Below are 16,675 nucleotides of genomic sequence, written 5' to 3'. Positions count from 1 at the left end.
TTCTTCTTCTGTTTCCGGAGGGGCATTACCACCAACTACTGGAATGGAGTGTGAATCGGGATGTGCAGCCAGATGGAGATGACGCGTTCTGCTCATGCGCTCTTGTTATCAGAGAACCGAGCCAGAGAAAAACCGAGTCGAGCCCACCTCTGGAACTGGTCTGCAGTTAGCTCGGTTTGGTTCAGTTTGCTTTCCATTTACACACGATAAGTTATTTCAGTTACTGAGCTCGGACCGGTTTTTCAAGGGTAGTGTCAATGGGGTATAAGAGATTGCCACTCTATGTCCCAGAGCAAGACCATTAATCCCACACTGCTCCCCAGGGGGTGTACAGGTGCTCCTCAAGGGGATGGGTTAAATGCAGAAGTGAATTTCTCCAGTTTGAGATCAATAGTTAAATTATTATCATCAATAATGGTTTGATTTTTGGATTGGATGACTAATAGCTGGCCTATCCTCCACCTGAGCTGTGAGTCTCTGCCGCTCCTCCAAATGTGTATAAACTTCGAGGCTGCTGCTCACCCTGCCATCATCATTTAAGGTGTATGGCCATTTCATGATTTACTTTGTAGAAATGTCCCTTTCTTTTAATTAGCCACTTTTTTATGTTGGTCTGTTGCATAACATTTGTATAAAATACAGTTTCACTTGTGGTTATAATGGGACAAATTTTCTCCATGTTCCTGGACTTTAAGGATGATTCATTATTTATTTATAAATGTAATGACTGTGTTTTTTTTCCCCTGGTAGACATTTACCTTCAGGGCTTTGCTGTTCCTTTCTGTCGTCATGATCCAATTGTCGTCAGCTTCCCCCAAGCACCAGTTCAGACAAATATAGACACTATGAAAAAAAAAAAAAGAATTAAGTTAAGCTTTCCCATGTGATTCAAGTCATTGTGCTGTTTTTGGCTTATATCTGGCCTGACATTTACCATCCGCTCACAAGACAGGCGGTAAAGCACACGCTGTAAAGAAAAGGAGAACCCGCAGATCTTTCATGCTTCTCCAAACGCGCTCTGTCATTAAACTCTTCGGTTTGATATGGGAGGAAGAGGAGGTTTTGAAAACGACGGGGCTGTTATATTTTTTTTCTACTCGCTGGAATGGTGAGGAGGAAGTTATATAGTGTGTCTGCCATTTAGTTGCTCAAAGCAGGTGTCCTAACAAGTTCACTCGACACTTCCTCTTGTCAACACCAACGGTTCAAATCTTTCACTGTAAAAAAAATTAAAACATCTGAGGAATATCCTGACAGACAACCTTTAACATTCTTATTTGATTTGCTTTAAAATAACTCATCCTGATAGACTTTAAGGGCTGTAAATAGATTATATCCACTAAAGTGAACCTTTAAAGGTAAAACGAAAGCTGTGTGTTGCAACAGTGGATAAAAACAAAGGTGAGACTGTTTAACTCAGCTGTATTTGTCATGTTTCTCCCTGTTTTTCTCACTCAGCACTTCACACAGAAATTGCATCAGAGCTGCCTACGAGCCACTTAAGGTCAGCTCGCAAATATCGTTGCGTGGGATGAAAGTCTATCCTCTAAGTGGGCTAACCGAAGCTGTTTTTCCCCTTGGTGTTTTTTTTTTTCCATTTAGTGGTTTTCACTCGGATCACTTTGATATTGTTAAGGTTTACAGTGTATGGGGAAGGTCTATAAGCTGATCTGAGCTGCAAACAGTGGGGAAAAAAAGGGAAGGTGTAAAATAAAACAAAAAACAAAGTAAAGTGCAACAATACTACTTTCACACCTTAAGGAAAACCACAGGGTGTTTTCCTGCCCTGCTTTTGCAAAGTCAGTTTTTCAAATTTCTGATTTTTCGCAACTAGGGATTTTTCTCTTTAGAAAGCAAACATCCTTTCTCCGACTCACGCCTTTCACTCCTGATGTTTGGGGGGGGGGCTGACCAGGGCTGCTGCATGACACTGCATTTTTCCTGGATTGCAGTTTTGCCTTGCGGCTACTCTGAGGTGGTGTTGGCTAATGGCAGCTCCTGTGATGATCTTTCTTTTTTTTTTTCATTGTGAAACAGACTTAGTCAGGCCAGTCACACTGAATGCAGTTTTAATCATTTAAGTTTCAAAGCATTATCATGGTGTTCTGCAACTTTTGAAACCGCTTCCTGTTTACTAATCAGTCAGCATCACATTGTTGACCTAACCTATGACCTGTACTAACATAGCCCCTAAAGCCGGGCAGACACTGTACGATATTTTCAACCGTTGCACGCAGCTACAGCTCAATCTGTATGATAATCTGTACGGTTTAAAAGTTCACACCCCACTATGTATGTTGTCACACTGTGCGGCCCGGCGCTTGGATGCAAACTTACGACAGCCGACTGAATTTCTAACATGTTTGATTTTCTCCCGACCTTACAATTCCTGATCAGGTGGTGGTCGTTAGAGACTTATCGCCCCTTGTTACCCCGTGTAGACTACACAACGCACAATCGAGCAGAAAGTCGGCCCGATCGAAAAATTCTTGCACCACAGTCATTCTTATCCCGATAGTGGTGAGCTGCCCCATAGCCATAGAAGTGCTGGGGCACACTGACGCCACCATCAGTACACAGTTCCTAATGACATTAGTTTGCAATTGAATAAAAATATCACATTGCTCTTAATTATTGTTCTTCTTTACTTTAGTTCCTCTATGTACAACAGTGAACATAAAACATAGATTTGGGCCTTATTTTTGTTTATTTCTTAATCACTTTGTACTGTCTATGTGCAAACTGGTTCTGGTACCACTGAAGGCAATATTTAACAGCAGATACAAAAAATACAAAAGTTTACCGTAGAGCTACTTTAAACCCCATTGGAAAAAGAGTGAGTTGTTTACTGCTGTTAATCTTGATCAAAACTTTTTTTAAAGAAGAAAAATTAAGGAACTTTTTTTTTTTTTTAAAAACACTTCCCCAGGAAACTAAATCCCCCTGAATAAAAAAATTGGGTCTATGAATGAAACCACAGTCCCAAAAAATTAAAATACATAAATAGAAACAGCTGACCTTTGTTGATTTGGTTGCTAACTGCTTTTAGCAATCCAAGCTAACAACAACAGGTGCATTTTGTCTCTTCAAAAGCTGCAGAAACCTGCAACTAACGATTATTTTACAAATCAATGAATCTGTTGATTATTTTTTTGATTAATCGATTAATAATCATATAGCAAAAGGCACCTTAAAGAAGATTTTTCTCAAAACTAAAACAGGTGAAACTCCTAACTTTTTCACTTCTGGATAGAGGATACTGACAGACGATAATGTTTTTTTTATTTGAAATGCAAAAAGTTAATTTTTTTTTCTTTTGAAGACTTAGTGAGAAAAACAAATCACTTCTTATTCTTGTGGTCATTGCTATATTTATATGAAAAGCAGCCAAATCTTACTTTCCCACCCAGAAATAAGACTCCAGGTGATCTTGCTTTTAATTAAACAAACTGAAACCTATTTATTTAAACTAAAATGTACATTAAACCACATTCTACAGCCTACGATGCCTCACCAATGGACAAAAGACATATTAGCTGTGCTGTTCTACCATGTAAATGCCCAGTTTAATTGCATTATTACTTTCTTACATGAACTGCTGACCTGTGTGTTTCTTCTAAAGCCTACCGTGCTCATCACAACCAGACAGAGTTAAGTAACACAATCCAAATCCTTCTTGCATAAAACAGCCTAGTAGTAACAGCTTTAGTGTATTTATGGTTCACAACCACAGATGGATTAGTCTAACACAGAAATAATACATGGAGATACTGGGCAATAGACTTTTCCAGGTCCAAGGTTCTCAAACTGTGGTCCAAACACAACTGGTGGTACCCGAGTCACCTTTAGTGTTAACTCAGAGACTTTTGTCAGCAATTAACGTTTATTATATGTCTTTGTTTATGTATCGTGTCAGTCAGTCTGAGACACAAATGAATTGAGCTTCACTTACAACCATACAGATGCGATACTTGGGATTATTTCCAATATCAGATAATGGTGCATATTTTTCCACGTCATGTTTTTAAACACTTATTTCACACCAAATATTTAACAGTAACATTTCTGTGTCAGATTCAATGAGATGAAAAAATGATGATGTGGACTAAATGAGCTTATATCAGCAGTGATGTAGAAAATTTGAAATGAAATAGATATTTTCTCTTTACCTTAAATTTCTGTATCTTAAAGTACTGCAGTTTTTTTTTACCTGCTTTGTATCAACTGTACTGATACTACGTCAATATCAAATCTGTGGTTGTCTAATTTCTTCTTTCTGTTTTTATGTTTAGTCTTGTAGTTCTTAGTTTTAATCATCAACATTTCTCTTAAAACTTTTCAGGTGTATTATGTTTCTCTAATCCAGTTCCTCCCAGCTTTGAGCCTCTTCCAAGCCGTTCCCTGTGGTGTCTAGTTATTTACCATGTTTTGTGTCTTTGTCTTTGACATATTATTAGGTTACATGGGATGTTCACTGCTCACCTCAGAGACAAGCTCAAGGCCAGAAAATCACCGACTCCTTCAGAACTACAAACCTGTGCTCAGTTTTCCGATACGAAATGGAGCCTTTTGCTACTAGTCATGTCATACTCACCATCCGTCAATCGGTTTAAAAAAGGAAACGTGGCTTTGTAACTCCACCAAATTATTACAAACAGCAGGAAGTTGCTTTGCTATTCTTGATTTCCTCATAAGTCAGAATATATGAAAACTAGTTGGCTCAAACCAGGTTCAGATCCAAAAGAAACAGAACCAGGATGGTATTAAATTTTCATGTTTTCCTTTGATAACAGTGTTGGAAAATCTGATGGGCCTAATTAGCTTGCAGTTTTTAAAAAGAGGATCAATATTCAGCTCATAATTAAGCTAAACAAATAAACTCATGTGAAATGTATGTATTGGTATAAATGGGATGGTGCTCTCAAGCTTATTCACTGTAATCTTATGTCATTCAAGACCAGAGGTGTCAAGTAACAAAGTACAAATACTTTGTTACCGTACTTAAGTACACTTTTTAGGTATCTATACTTTACTCCATTACTTATTTTTCTTTCTACTTCTGACTTCTACTCATTACATTTTCACACAAGTATCTGTATTTTTATCCTATCTTAAAGATTTTTTCTAAATAGTTGAAAAATTGAGTTTTCAATTCATATAGTGGCATCTGGCTGGTTTTATTTTTTTAAAGGTTACTTTATACTTTAATACTTTAAATAGTTTTTGGAGCACATACTTCTTCCTTCAACTGATACCAGAGTGTTTTTAAACTGCAGTATCTATACTTCTACTTAAGTAACAAATGTATGTACTTTTGACACCACTGTTCATCTCGCTGTCAGATGTGAGGAGACAGGGAAACACCTAAAACATGCAAGAAACCCTGGTCTGAGGCCTCTGTACATGGGTTACACGCTCTACTCCTGCAAGATGACCTTTTCCAAGGAAGACGCTCCAGTTCCTAAGTGGGGCCAATGCTAGAGCTAATGTTAAGTTACAATTTACTAGGGGTGGAACGGTTTATAAAACCCGTCCGAACCGTTCATTTCGACTGTTTCGGTTCAGTTCGCGCGTGTTCCGTTCGGTTCATGCGCTGCTCCTTTTTCTCATAGGCGACGCGTGTACACTCCAGAGCAGAAGGTGGCGGTACTGCGACCAAAGCCAACCACCAGTAGTAAACAAGAAGAAGAAGCAAAGTAGCGTAGCCGGGTGTAGCAGAAAAAAAACAGTTGTTATGGAGAACTGTGTGGGTATGGCGAGTGGGAAAGAACAGGAGTTGGAAGACGCTCCAGCAGCACTTTATAGGTCTGCTGTGTGGGACCACTTTGCATTTAGAGTGACCTACGATGACGGCGGAAAGAAAGTTGTGGATAAAAACAACCAACATGTCAGGCTAACAATCAACATATACCGAACCGAACCGAAAACCGTGACCACGAAACCGGCAACCGAACCGCGGATTTTGTGAACCGTTCCACCCCAACAATTTACTAATTTTTGTTTACATTCGAAAAAAATCTGTGGCTTCACGATCGATAAAAACCCCAAACCTACTACATTTCTAAATGGTTTAACGCATAACGTGTTTTTAAGAAATTATATGTCCAACAAACCTACAAATATAAAAAGCAATGTGACAAAATGTTAAAATTTAGAACTGATTCCTCAGTCTCTAAAATCTAATATAAAAAAATATATAATAATAATAATAATAATAATAATAATAAAAAATAAAAGTGGCTTTTTCCTCATTTAACGTTTTTTAAAGAAATTATATAGCCAACTACTAGAAGTTTAAAAAGTAATGTGAGAAAATGTTATTTCCGCTCAAAATTAAAAACAGTCTCTAAAATATAATATATAAAAAACAAAATGTGGCATTTTCCTAATTTAAAACACAGTCGAAAATTGAGCTTTCGATTCATATAAGGTTACTCTATACTTTTATACTTTAAGTAGTTTTTGGAGCACATACTTTTTCACTTTTACTTGAGTAAAGAGGTCAAGTTGATACTTAAACTTTTACCAGTGTTTTTAAACTGCAGCATCTATACTTCTACTTAAGTAACAAATGTGAGTACTTTTGACACTGGATAAATTACAAAAATACAAGTTATCATTCTAAATCTATAATGTTTATAGATTCCCCAAAAAAAAGTATGATCCCTAGCTTAGACTTTGTTTATATAGATGTGATCTCTCTTAAAGGAGACAGGACAGAAGTGGATGGAAAGGACCCAGAATCACCTGTACTGGTTGGGCCCAACCGGAAGTCCGTGGTGTCTACAACTCCCACCCAGCGGCTGGTGAACCAAAGCTCTATAAAACGCCTTTTAATGGGCGAGTTGGTTTGCTGACAGCTCTCTCCGTTTCCCGACATGCGTAGGAAGTCAGAGGTTAAGGCAAAAAAAGTGTTTGTCCAGGCAGCAGCAACAGCAGCAGCCGGGTGGACTTAGGCTGCAAACCGATGAGACCGCCGTTTTGTAAAGTCAGGGTGATTCAGCAATAAGCCTTCTGCTTTAGCTCCGCCAAGACTTAGAAGTCAACCAGCAGCAGCCAACGCAATAAGAAACAAATACAGCTTTAAATACTCTCCCTTTGTGGTTAAAAATAAACTGTTACTCTAACTGTGTATCACAGTTAAATAACAATTTATGGAAGCAACAAGTAAACATGCCACGGTTAAATATAAGCTCGGATAGATTCCCTATTATACCCTTTATATACTCTTTTTAAAAATGAATTCCGATTTCAACACATAAACAAACTCCTCCTCGTGTTGTTTACCACTTTGTCTGAGATTTTAAACCAATCCTTCACCTTATATGAGAGGAGCCGACCAGCTAAAGCACGGTTGCTGTAGTAAACAGCCACCAAAGTGCCTCGGAAATGTAGGTTTTATTTATTTAGACGCCGATAAATCATACAGAGATATGTTAAAGTAGAAAACATCCGCTTACGTCAAATAATACGCGGAGACACAAATCAAGAAGTGAAGCTAACGCGTTTTCTTAACATGCTAGTGATGTTAACTGTTAGCAGCTAGCATGAACGGTTTAAAGCTAGAGCAGAACAGCTGCCTGCTCACTTGTCCTTGGTTGGCGAGCCGCCCGGCGGGGAGCATTCCTTTAATACTCGGTTATTACTACCGAATAACACATTCTTATGTCATAATGAGGCCGTTATATTCTGTATAATGAAAAATAATTTACCTGCTGGTTCGACGCGACTGTGGCGACAAAATGTCAGTCCGCCTTTTCCCGGAATTACTCTGCTGCGCTCTGAGGTTGGATTCTTTCATTCATAAAAAACACCAAGCGACAATGACGTCAGGCCCAAAGAATGGGGGCGGAGCTAACCGCCCACCTCGGCGCTCTCCAGGAGGATGTAAACAAGGAATCCCTGCAATCCTAGAACTTTTCCATGAACGAGTCCTTTTATTATCCCAATAGCAGGAAAACAGCCCAGAAACACATTTTTAACAGTAAGCACTTTTTGACTATAAAACTGAGCTATGACAAATTAAAAATAAACCATAAAAAAAGGATTTTTAAAATTATTTTAAATAAACGTTTTCTTGATTTCAGATCTGTAAAATTACTTTGTTTACTATGTTTGAGTGATATTCAAACTATAAGAGATAAACAGTGAAAAAATTAACAAAACTATTAAAAAAAACTCTAAAAGTTCCACAAAATATAAAATATTTATTTTAGAATCAAGCATTTATACTTTACTTATATGACTGGATGATAATTTTCTAGGTTGATCTAATTATTTTTACTATCATTTGGTCATAAATTAAATAATTATTGCAACTATTGGAAACCTGTCTTTTCACCTTTTACAGTCATAATAAAAATTCATTTGACAGGGGGAGGAAAATGCTTGTCTCCCACAAGCTTGGTCAAATCCTCAATTACAAATTGACGGCACATATTAATTTTATAATTTCGTATTTTATCTCTAATTTTTGCAGTTTAGTTTTGCGGTAATAACCTGTTCTGACAGGTAAATGGCCTGTCACCACTGACTTTAATTTAGACCGGAGAAGCATGCAATTGTATGTGTATACATTATATGGTATTTAATAATACCAAATGACTATGCTGCGTATGTTTTTAATAGGTAATAGGTTTTTTCATTTTTCAAGTTTTTGACAGATTGGTTGGGCTATTTTTAACACTACATGCCTGTGCAAATTCCTAGTCATCCTAGTCATGGCAACCACAAACAGGCCTATCTAGAACTCACAAAGACTCTTGGATAGGTGTAGAAACTTATTTAAGAGGAAAAACTAAGACAAACGGAGTGCATCTTTTAGTCTTTTGATTTTCATTTTAGTAAAGGGTATGAAAAATAAAAAAACAAACAAAAACAACAAATGGCTATTTTGTTTTTGTTTTAAATGCAAAAATCAAAATTGAAATAAAGAGCTTTTCTAATTTTCAGTGTTATTAAGTGGTGAGCAAAATTTTTAGAATTATTTATGATTCGTTTACCATTTAGAAAAACAAGAAATACATTGAAATCAAAATAGAAAAGAGAAATGTCCAGTTTCTTAACATTAAAAAAAGGATGTTGTCTCTGTACAGGGGGCCAGTGCTCTGTCCAGTCAGCATAATTTGTCTGATCACCATATACTTCAATTTATCAGACATGACTTGCCAGTTTAATGTGAGACCAGCATCTTCTTCTTCTTGCCTGCTGCATAAAATCCTGATTTTATAAGTTATGTCAGAACAGGTCATAGAGTTCATGAAGCATAGAAATTAAACAAAGATCAAAACATCATAACAAACTTGGTCTAAAAAAACACATCTTTATTTGAAATAAAACAGCAATCTATCTTGCTCTTAAAAGCCAAATGAGACATAGAGGCAAATATGCTTTTAAAGTGAACTAAGGGGCTAAAGCTTCAAATAAATGGGAGTACATTTATAACAGAACAGTTTACTCTTTATAAATGAATAAATTAAATCAAAGGTTTACTTCATACACCTATAACCAAACCTTGAAATATTTAATTATGCAGAAAAAGCCCAATGCAGAAATGAGTTTGACACATTATACAGATACTTGATTTAGTAGGCATGAGAGGTATGGAGAAGAAATGAACATGAAGAGAACATAACAGCAAAATTAACCAAGACATTGGCCCTAAAGAAATGTCTTTGTGAAAACTGAAAGGTGAAAAATATAGTGTAGTTATTTTTAAACTTACATGTTCAACAAAAAATGCAACAGCATGTGAAAGCGGTACAGTACGTGACAATAAAAATCAGGGAGTCCCATCAAACTTAGTCAGTTTTATTCCAAAGATTTTTTATTTTTTAGAATCATTGCACTGCATGTGGATGGCAACCTTGTTTTAGTCTATATAAGAGCTTAACTAAGTGGTTCTAAATATATTTTCCATGCAATGCGTGTACCCTGTCAAATATGATGCCCTCGTAATGCCAACAACCATATCCGGTTTCGGAATATGAACGTATGGGTCTTTTTTATATTCATGTTATAAAGTAACTTTATCTTTTGTAATCCAAAATAAGGTTTGAAACGCATGTCATTTTTTTTCACCATATAGTTTTAAAACTAAAAAGAAAAAAAATTTATTTAAATTTTGGATTTTATATTTGAAGCAAAAAAAAAAATAAATAAATAGCAACCTAAATTTTTTTTATTTTTTAAATATATTTCTTAAAGGAAAATCAAATGACCAAAATATACAAAGTCCCATTGCCTCAATTTAAACCCTATTTTGTGCCATGCTTTTTTATTGGAGCTATTAGACAGCCGTCGCTACAGGGGGCGCTGTTTGTTCCACCTGTCGTCCAAAGTGACCCCTGCACTCCTACCCTTACCCTGACAAGTCTCACGTTTTTCCCCTACTGTGACCTCAGACTGTCGTCTCAGGCTTATTTTACTGAAATTGAATGGAATTGAATGAAAACAGCTGAAAATCAAATAAAAAATCGGCGAAACTGTACGACGGCTTCACAGCGGATTCCAGCTAAATTCGCCGGACGACCACCAGGGAAGTTAAAGAGAAGAAATGGCTGCAATTGAAGAGCTGTCCCCGGCTTCAGGCCCGGTGTCTACCCGGCCTCCAGAAGACGAGATAGACGACGATGAAGATGAAGATGTTAGCTTTCTCTCCTTTCAGTCATTACCCGTTTAAAAAAAGCGCTGTTTTCTTATTTTAGCTATGCTAACAGTGTTTGCAGGATGATTTCCTGTTAGCCTAGCCTTATTCCATGCTAAACTGTAAGCTAACAGAGCTCTTTATTTTCCTTATTTCAATCAAGTCTAGAAGAACAGACTTATTTAGCTTGAAATATCAGTGCTTCATCTCAGAATCGCCGCCATAGAGCCCACGCTGCTATATCTTGTCTTTCGTTTGATAAGTAAATTGTTTTTTGTCTCCTTCAGCTGGATGAGACCCTGGTGGAGAGGCTGTGGGGGCTGACAGAGATGTTTCCTGACACCGTGAGGTCAGCTGCAGATGTATCTGTGCAGTGCTCGGTCTCCTTGTTAAAGAAGTTTTACAGGTCAGTCCTCATCAGCACTGCTTTTCCATTGTTATAGCATTAGACTATAACTACCTGAAACAATCCCCCACTGAGAAAATCCTCTTATTGACATCACTCAAAAAAACAAAATCCATTTGGGTATAATTTCTTTTAGTCGTATGGGAATACAAAGCACCAAAATGCCACAGTATTAGAAAATAGACAAAAGTGTAACAAAATAATAATCCAAGATTTATAGAAATAAATAAAGAAGCTTTTAGATAATTACATAATAAAACACTAATAATTTTAGATTATTTAATAATGTTGTATCGGTGAATGGTGGATACACTTTCAGTGGACAATATTACACATGTTTGTTAGGGTATTAGCAAACAGTATTTAGGCATGAGCAGAAATGTTTCAGATGTTTACCAAATAGGGCAGGGTAAAAAAAATAGATTTTGAATCGATTCCTTTACATTTTTGTGAATCGATGTCTAGGGAATGAGATTGATTAGTTTTATAGTGACGCGCGTGACGTTCACATTCAAATGAGCAGGAAAGATGCACTCAAGATGACTTCAAGCCAGACAGCTGTAAATATAGCCAATAGTTTGACTGAAGACATTAACAAATGGGGGCTGACCAGCAAAAACCCGGTGGTTGTTACAGACAATGCTGCAAATATAATTTGTGAAGATAATGCAGCTCATGCATGTCTGCTGTGTCCCCGCTGTGTCACATCTGCTTGCTCGAGTGAGGCTTCACTTTTTCACTTTTCACAAACAAGTTTGCACTTATGAGACAGTTTTGTTCACAACTGAAGTTTAAACTGTCTTATTTACGAGATTGCACCTTGTGTTTAATGTGACAGGAAAAAATAAAATGAGTATTTTGAAACACAGTTGAACCACTTTCATTATTATTATTTTTTAATATTATTATTGTAAATAGAGATTGAATCAAAATTAATTGATTTAGAGTTGTATTAATCAAAATCGAATCGATTCAGGACTTTGGTGAAAATACTCAGCCCTATTACTAAATAAGACCCCAATACAAAAGAAGTATGCATTTTGTAATAATGACAATTTGGCACACAAGCTAGAGCTTGTGAGGTTTTTAAATGCACAATTTCAATGCCCTATTTACAAATCAGCTTTGACATATGTGTACCAGTGTTATCTGATTCAGATTGATTGAACTATAGCAGGGAGATAGAAAAGAAACCGCCTGAAAATGTTATTTTTTTTCCCCCAGCTTTTCCACTGTGTTTAGTCATCGATTAGTTTTAGAAGGAGCTGAGGCAATGCTGATGCGTGTGTTGGAGAACTGCTCAAAATTGACATATTATTTAATCATCAATTTTTTGTTGTTGTGAATAGTAATCACCTTTATCAACAGCAATATTCATTGACATTGCTGTGCATTTTAGAATGTTACATTATCCCTAGATCCCTACAATATTAAGACAATTCAGTATGTAGCTTAATATTGCTCTTTTATTGAATGCATTTTTCACATTACCTTTTGATAAACTTCTGCAAGATAATCACTAAAACTCATGGAGGCTAGTGATAGTTATTCAGCTGATTGCATATGATATTGTAATCTAGAATAGGGCTGCAACAATTAGTCAGATTGATTATGATCAATGGAATATTGAAATAATCATCAACTAATGTTGTAATCGATTAATCTCTAACACATGCCATTAGCTGAAAGGGCACTCGGAGCAGTTATTTTGCCAAAATGTCATAGAAATGTATACAATTTTTTTTTTACAATGAAAAATCTTTTTTGCAGATGAATATGTTCTATCTATCACTCCTCAAAAGACATAGTTTTAGCTTCACTGTATCTAAATTCTATATAAAATCTTCTTTATGGCTCCTTTTGCTTTGCTATTATTAATTGCTTGATTAAAAATAATTAGTAGATATCAACAAAATAATCAGTGTTTGCAATCCTAATCCAGAATGTGATTAAATGGCAGTTAAACCATTATGAGCTTCCAAATATTGCATTCAAGCTGTCTTTTATAACTTGCAAATTTGTGATGATTATTGCAACTCCTATATTCTGAAGCTCCTTCCTTTCACAAGATGAAATCTCTAAAAGATAAACGTCATGATTCTGCAGTATATGTTCAGCTTTCATAATATTTGTTGAAACTCTTGCTCTTTTACTACCTGACTGACACTGACACCTCCCCAAAATGTATAAAACAGATTTCCAGCTCCGAGTGTTGTTTTGTTTTTAACTTTCATGAATTAACAACCTTCACACCAAAACGTGTTATTACTGTTCTCTAGTTGCATTAAATTGCCACTTCTAAAGAAGAGATCTGATTTGCATGGAGGTGGTCTATTCTTTTTCTGTTCTGCATGTTTATAGCTGAGCCTGCAACAAGTTTAACTCAAAAGGTTAACTAGCATCTCCTCAACGTTCATTTTTATCATCCATTCAAGCAACTACAAATGTGTATTATAAGCAAGTAGAGCTTAATATTGATCCAGACAGTTCTTTCATTACAGTATTGCAGTCACTGTTGCTTCAACGATGACTGCATTGCAGCACTTTTAAAGTAAAATTAATGTTATGGAGTCATTAATCGAAGCATACCAGGGTAGTTTAGGGTTATCTTTTATAGCCAAACTAACCAGTTTCTTTACTTTGTCTCAGCTTCTCCCGATCTGCAATCTGGGTGGGCACTACCTCGTTCATGATCCTGGTCTTGCCGGTTGTATTTGAGACAGAGAGACTTCAGTTGGAGCAGCAGCAGCTGCAACAGCAGAGACAGGTTTGTTTTTTAAGCATGTTTGCAGAGTTCATTTACCAGATTGTTAAATCACACTGACCCAACACTTGACTTATTAGAAGGGGGAGCCTTTTCTGTCACATCTCTTTAAAATGAAGGGAAAAATTAAAAATAAATAAGTTATTTAATTGAGTAAGAAGCTGAAAATATTTTTTATTTCCTGTTTCAGATCCTATTAGGACCCAACACTGGAATGTCTGGTGGGATGCCGGGGATGATGCCTCCTGCACCCGGCAAAGCATGAAGAGCAAGATATCAAAACATTAGTTCAAGTCTCCTGCTTTTGATACAGCCGGGATGTCTGCAGTTAGAGATGGAGAAAGAGAATGGAACACTGAGAGAAGGCCTGGGTATCAGCTGTAAATCAGAACTCATTCATTTCTCTCTCTTTGTCCCAAATGTCAAACTGAGACATATGTGTATGAGCAATGCATCTGTAGTGTTGTTTTTTTAATTAATTGTTGGGTGGGTAGCAAATATGGGTGGGTACATGAGTAAGAAGGGGTAAGACTTGTCTCCAGTCTGATCCGTGTTTCTGTTCTTAGTTCTGTCTTCATGTGTGCTTTATGTTCTGTATGCAAGGCATGGTGGTACTTAGAAATGTCAGTAAGGTCTAAAGAAGTATGAAAAGTGGGCGTGTTGACAGAGCAGCTTCATTTGAAAGACTTCTTTTTGTTTTGTTTTTTTCTATCTGGATGTAAAATGTTCATATTTGAGGTTGTTATGCCTTTCCCTTCAAACTCCACTAGAGAATTATTTCTCCACCTTAAAAGATTATATGAATAAGATCACTATAGCAGAGGTCGGGTATTTCATTTAAACCATGTAAAATCCATCTTCTTCTTTTTTTTTTTTTTTATTTCAAGCCAGTTGTCCTGTTTGTGGTTCGGGGTAACTTTATTATCCTAGAGGGGAAATTTGTTGTGCTAACAGTTTCCATTTTGGAAGCAATTTACAGTCTTACACTTCAAAATTTGCCTCTATTTTTATTTAACTTGACTGGGGGAAATAGCGAAAACACCAAATAAAATGAAATATCATGTAAACCCTCAAGTGTCAGATGTCCTAAATCAATCCAAACCATTTATTCTACTGTCATGCATGTAAGGATGTTTTGCCTGCTCCTACACACCACATTTAAATGAATAGATAATGGATCTCCAATGATTTACAAGACTTAACAAGCTAGATGAGGGAGGACCTTTTATTAGATGAGACCAAAACAGAACAGTGCATTTGATATGTAATGCAGCACCGTCGTCCCTGCAGTAGAACATGGAGGTGGCAACATCATGGTCTGGGGAGACTTGAGATACACGGGGAAACTGGGTAGATGGGAGGATAGATGGAGCTAAACATGTCGGACTTTATGAACGCATTAAATTCCCTGTAAGGCGCTGAAGTTGATTAAATGATGGAGATTCCATCTATATATATTTCGCCCAACATTGCACATGCTCATTACATTGATTTAAAAATAGTTGTAATTAGAGACACTAAACCAAATAAATAATTTAACAAAATATTGTTTAGCTGTTATCTTCTATTGTTGCATCACAATGGTTCAGTTTTTCTTCTAAACTTCAGTGATAATAAGTAAACCATTCCCTAAATATAAAATTAATGGGCTTGCTTAGGGACCTAGAATGGCAATCTCTCAAAGTTTAACTCAACCTCCGGGCCCCAAGCCCAAAGCGCTTATTACCAGGTCAATACTTCCCTCAAAATAACTGGAGATGCCGGGGATTGAACCCGGGGCCTCATACATGCAAAGCATGCGCTCTACCACTGAGCTACATCCCCACTGGGAAGTGACCGAAAACAAGATCATCAGGTATAATTTTTTCTGCTACAGGACAACCACTCTAGCCATGTACAGCCAGAGATACAATCGATGCAGATGGCTGCTCACACTGAGCCTGATTCTGCTGGAGTTTTCTTCCTGTTAAAAGGGAGTTTTTCCTCTCCACTGTCGCTACAAGCATGCTTGATGTAATGGTTTGCCTTCGAGTCAATGAGAGGATGCAATCAACTGGTTTTCCTTAGAAAACGTATCAATCCATCTGACTGTATGATCTGGTTGAATTGTCTCTGTAACGTGCCTGGAGATGACGTGTTTTGTGAATTGGCGCTAAATAAATAAATAAACTGAATTTAATTAAAGAGGGAAAACAAAAACACTGCTCACGTAAACCCAATTTAACAGCTACACTAGAAAGTTTTTCTAACCGACATGCCCTGTTAGATGAACCTAAATTAGAAAAAGAAGTTGTCTCTGTTGACTCTCTAAATCCATGACTTATGATTGTAAAACAGAAAAATGTAAGAGGGTCCTATGAACTATTGCTATAACTACTGAATGCAGTAATAATTTCCTTCAGCATTGGTATGAATGCCCAGCATAAGCAATGACAGGTTATTTACAGTAATAAAGCTAAACTTTTATAAGATTTCTAAAAAGTTTCAATGCAGTACATGAAAACATGCATTTCTTTACTTGAACGATCTTGACACCAATAAATCACAGACACCTTATTTATCAGGTATCCCTTGATTGAGGTGATTACTGATGCCTCCACCTGAGTCTTGTAGAGTTTCTGACAAAGTAAACTAGGCTGAATTGTGTTAACTTTATTCAATTTTCTTGTGTCGTTATCACCCACACAAAAAATAAATGAATGAATAAATAAAATTAATCAATGCTATGTATAGATTTTGGAGATATTGTTTCTTAGAACTGCCTATGGTTTATCCCACTGGGATGAAAAATACAAAAGTAATTTTAAATCAGTCTGAGCAGAAACACATTGTTAATATCACCATATTGTAACAGCTAGCT

General features: G+C 36.6%; 2 protein-coding genes and 1 non-coding gene across 3 annotated transcripts in view; 1 reads left to right on the top strand and 2 right to left on the bottom strand.

Annotated features, from left to right (window-relative positions):
* Window positions 1-7,829, bottom strand: part of maff (v-maf avian musculoaponeurotic fibrosarcoma oncogene homolog F) — a 10,977-nt gene extending 3,148 nt beyond the window's left edge. Inside the window, exons 1-2 of the mRNA XM_015382449.1 lie at window positions 7,713-7,829; window positions 759-843 (exon numbers count right to left, since the gene is read on the bottom strand). Of these exons, the coding sequence (XP_015237935.1) occupies window positions 759-843; window positions 7,713-7,801 (174 nt within the window). The 5' untranslated portion in view covers window positions 7,802-7,829. The remainder of the gene's footprint in view (window positions 1-758; window positions 844-7,712) is intronic.
* Window positions 7,830-10,354: 2,525 nt separating this feature from the next.
* Window positions 10,355-14,092, top strand: tomm22 (translocase of outer mitochondrial membrane 22 homolog (yeast)). The gene is made up of 4 exons (XM_015382360.1): window positions 10,355-10,645; window positions 10,933-11,051; window positions 13,701-13,818; window positions 14,006-14,092. The coding sequence occupies exons 1-4, from the start codon at window positions 10,556-10,558 to the stop codon at window positions 14,078-14,080; spliced, it is 402 nt and encodes a 133-aa protein (XP_015237846.1). The 5' UTR covers window positions 10,355-10,555; the 3' UTR covers window positions 14,081-14,092.
* A 1,475-nt stretch (window positions 14,093-15,567) lies between these two features.
* On the bottom strand, window positions 15,568-15,639 carry trnaa-ugc. Its single transcript has one exon. It is a non-coding gene; the product is annotated as a tRNA-Ala (tRNA).
* Between the last annotated feature and the right edge of the window lie 1,036 nt (window positions 15,640-16,675).

Source organism: Cyprinodon variegatus, unplaced genomic scaffold, assembly GCF_000732505.1.
Source record: "Cyprinodon variegatus isolate N-32 unplaced genomic scaffold, C_variegatus-1.0 Scaffold256, whole genome shotgun sequence".
NCBI classification, from domain to species: Eukaryota; Metazoa; Chordata; class Actinopteri; order Cyprinodontiformes; family Cyprinodontidae; genus Cyprinodon; species Cyprinodon variegatus.
The sequence above is the reverse complement of the archived record's forward strand: the minus strand, read 5'-3'. Positions and strand labels throughout refer to the sequence as shown.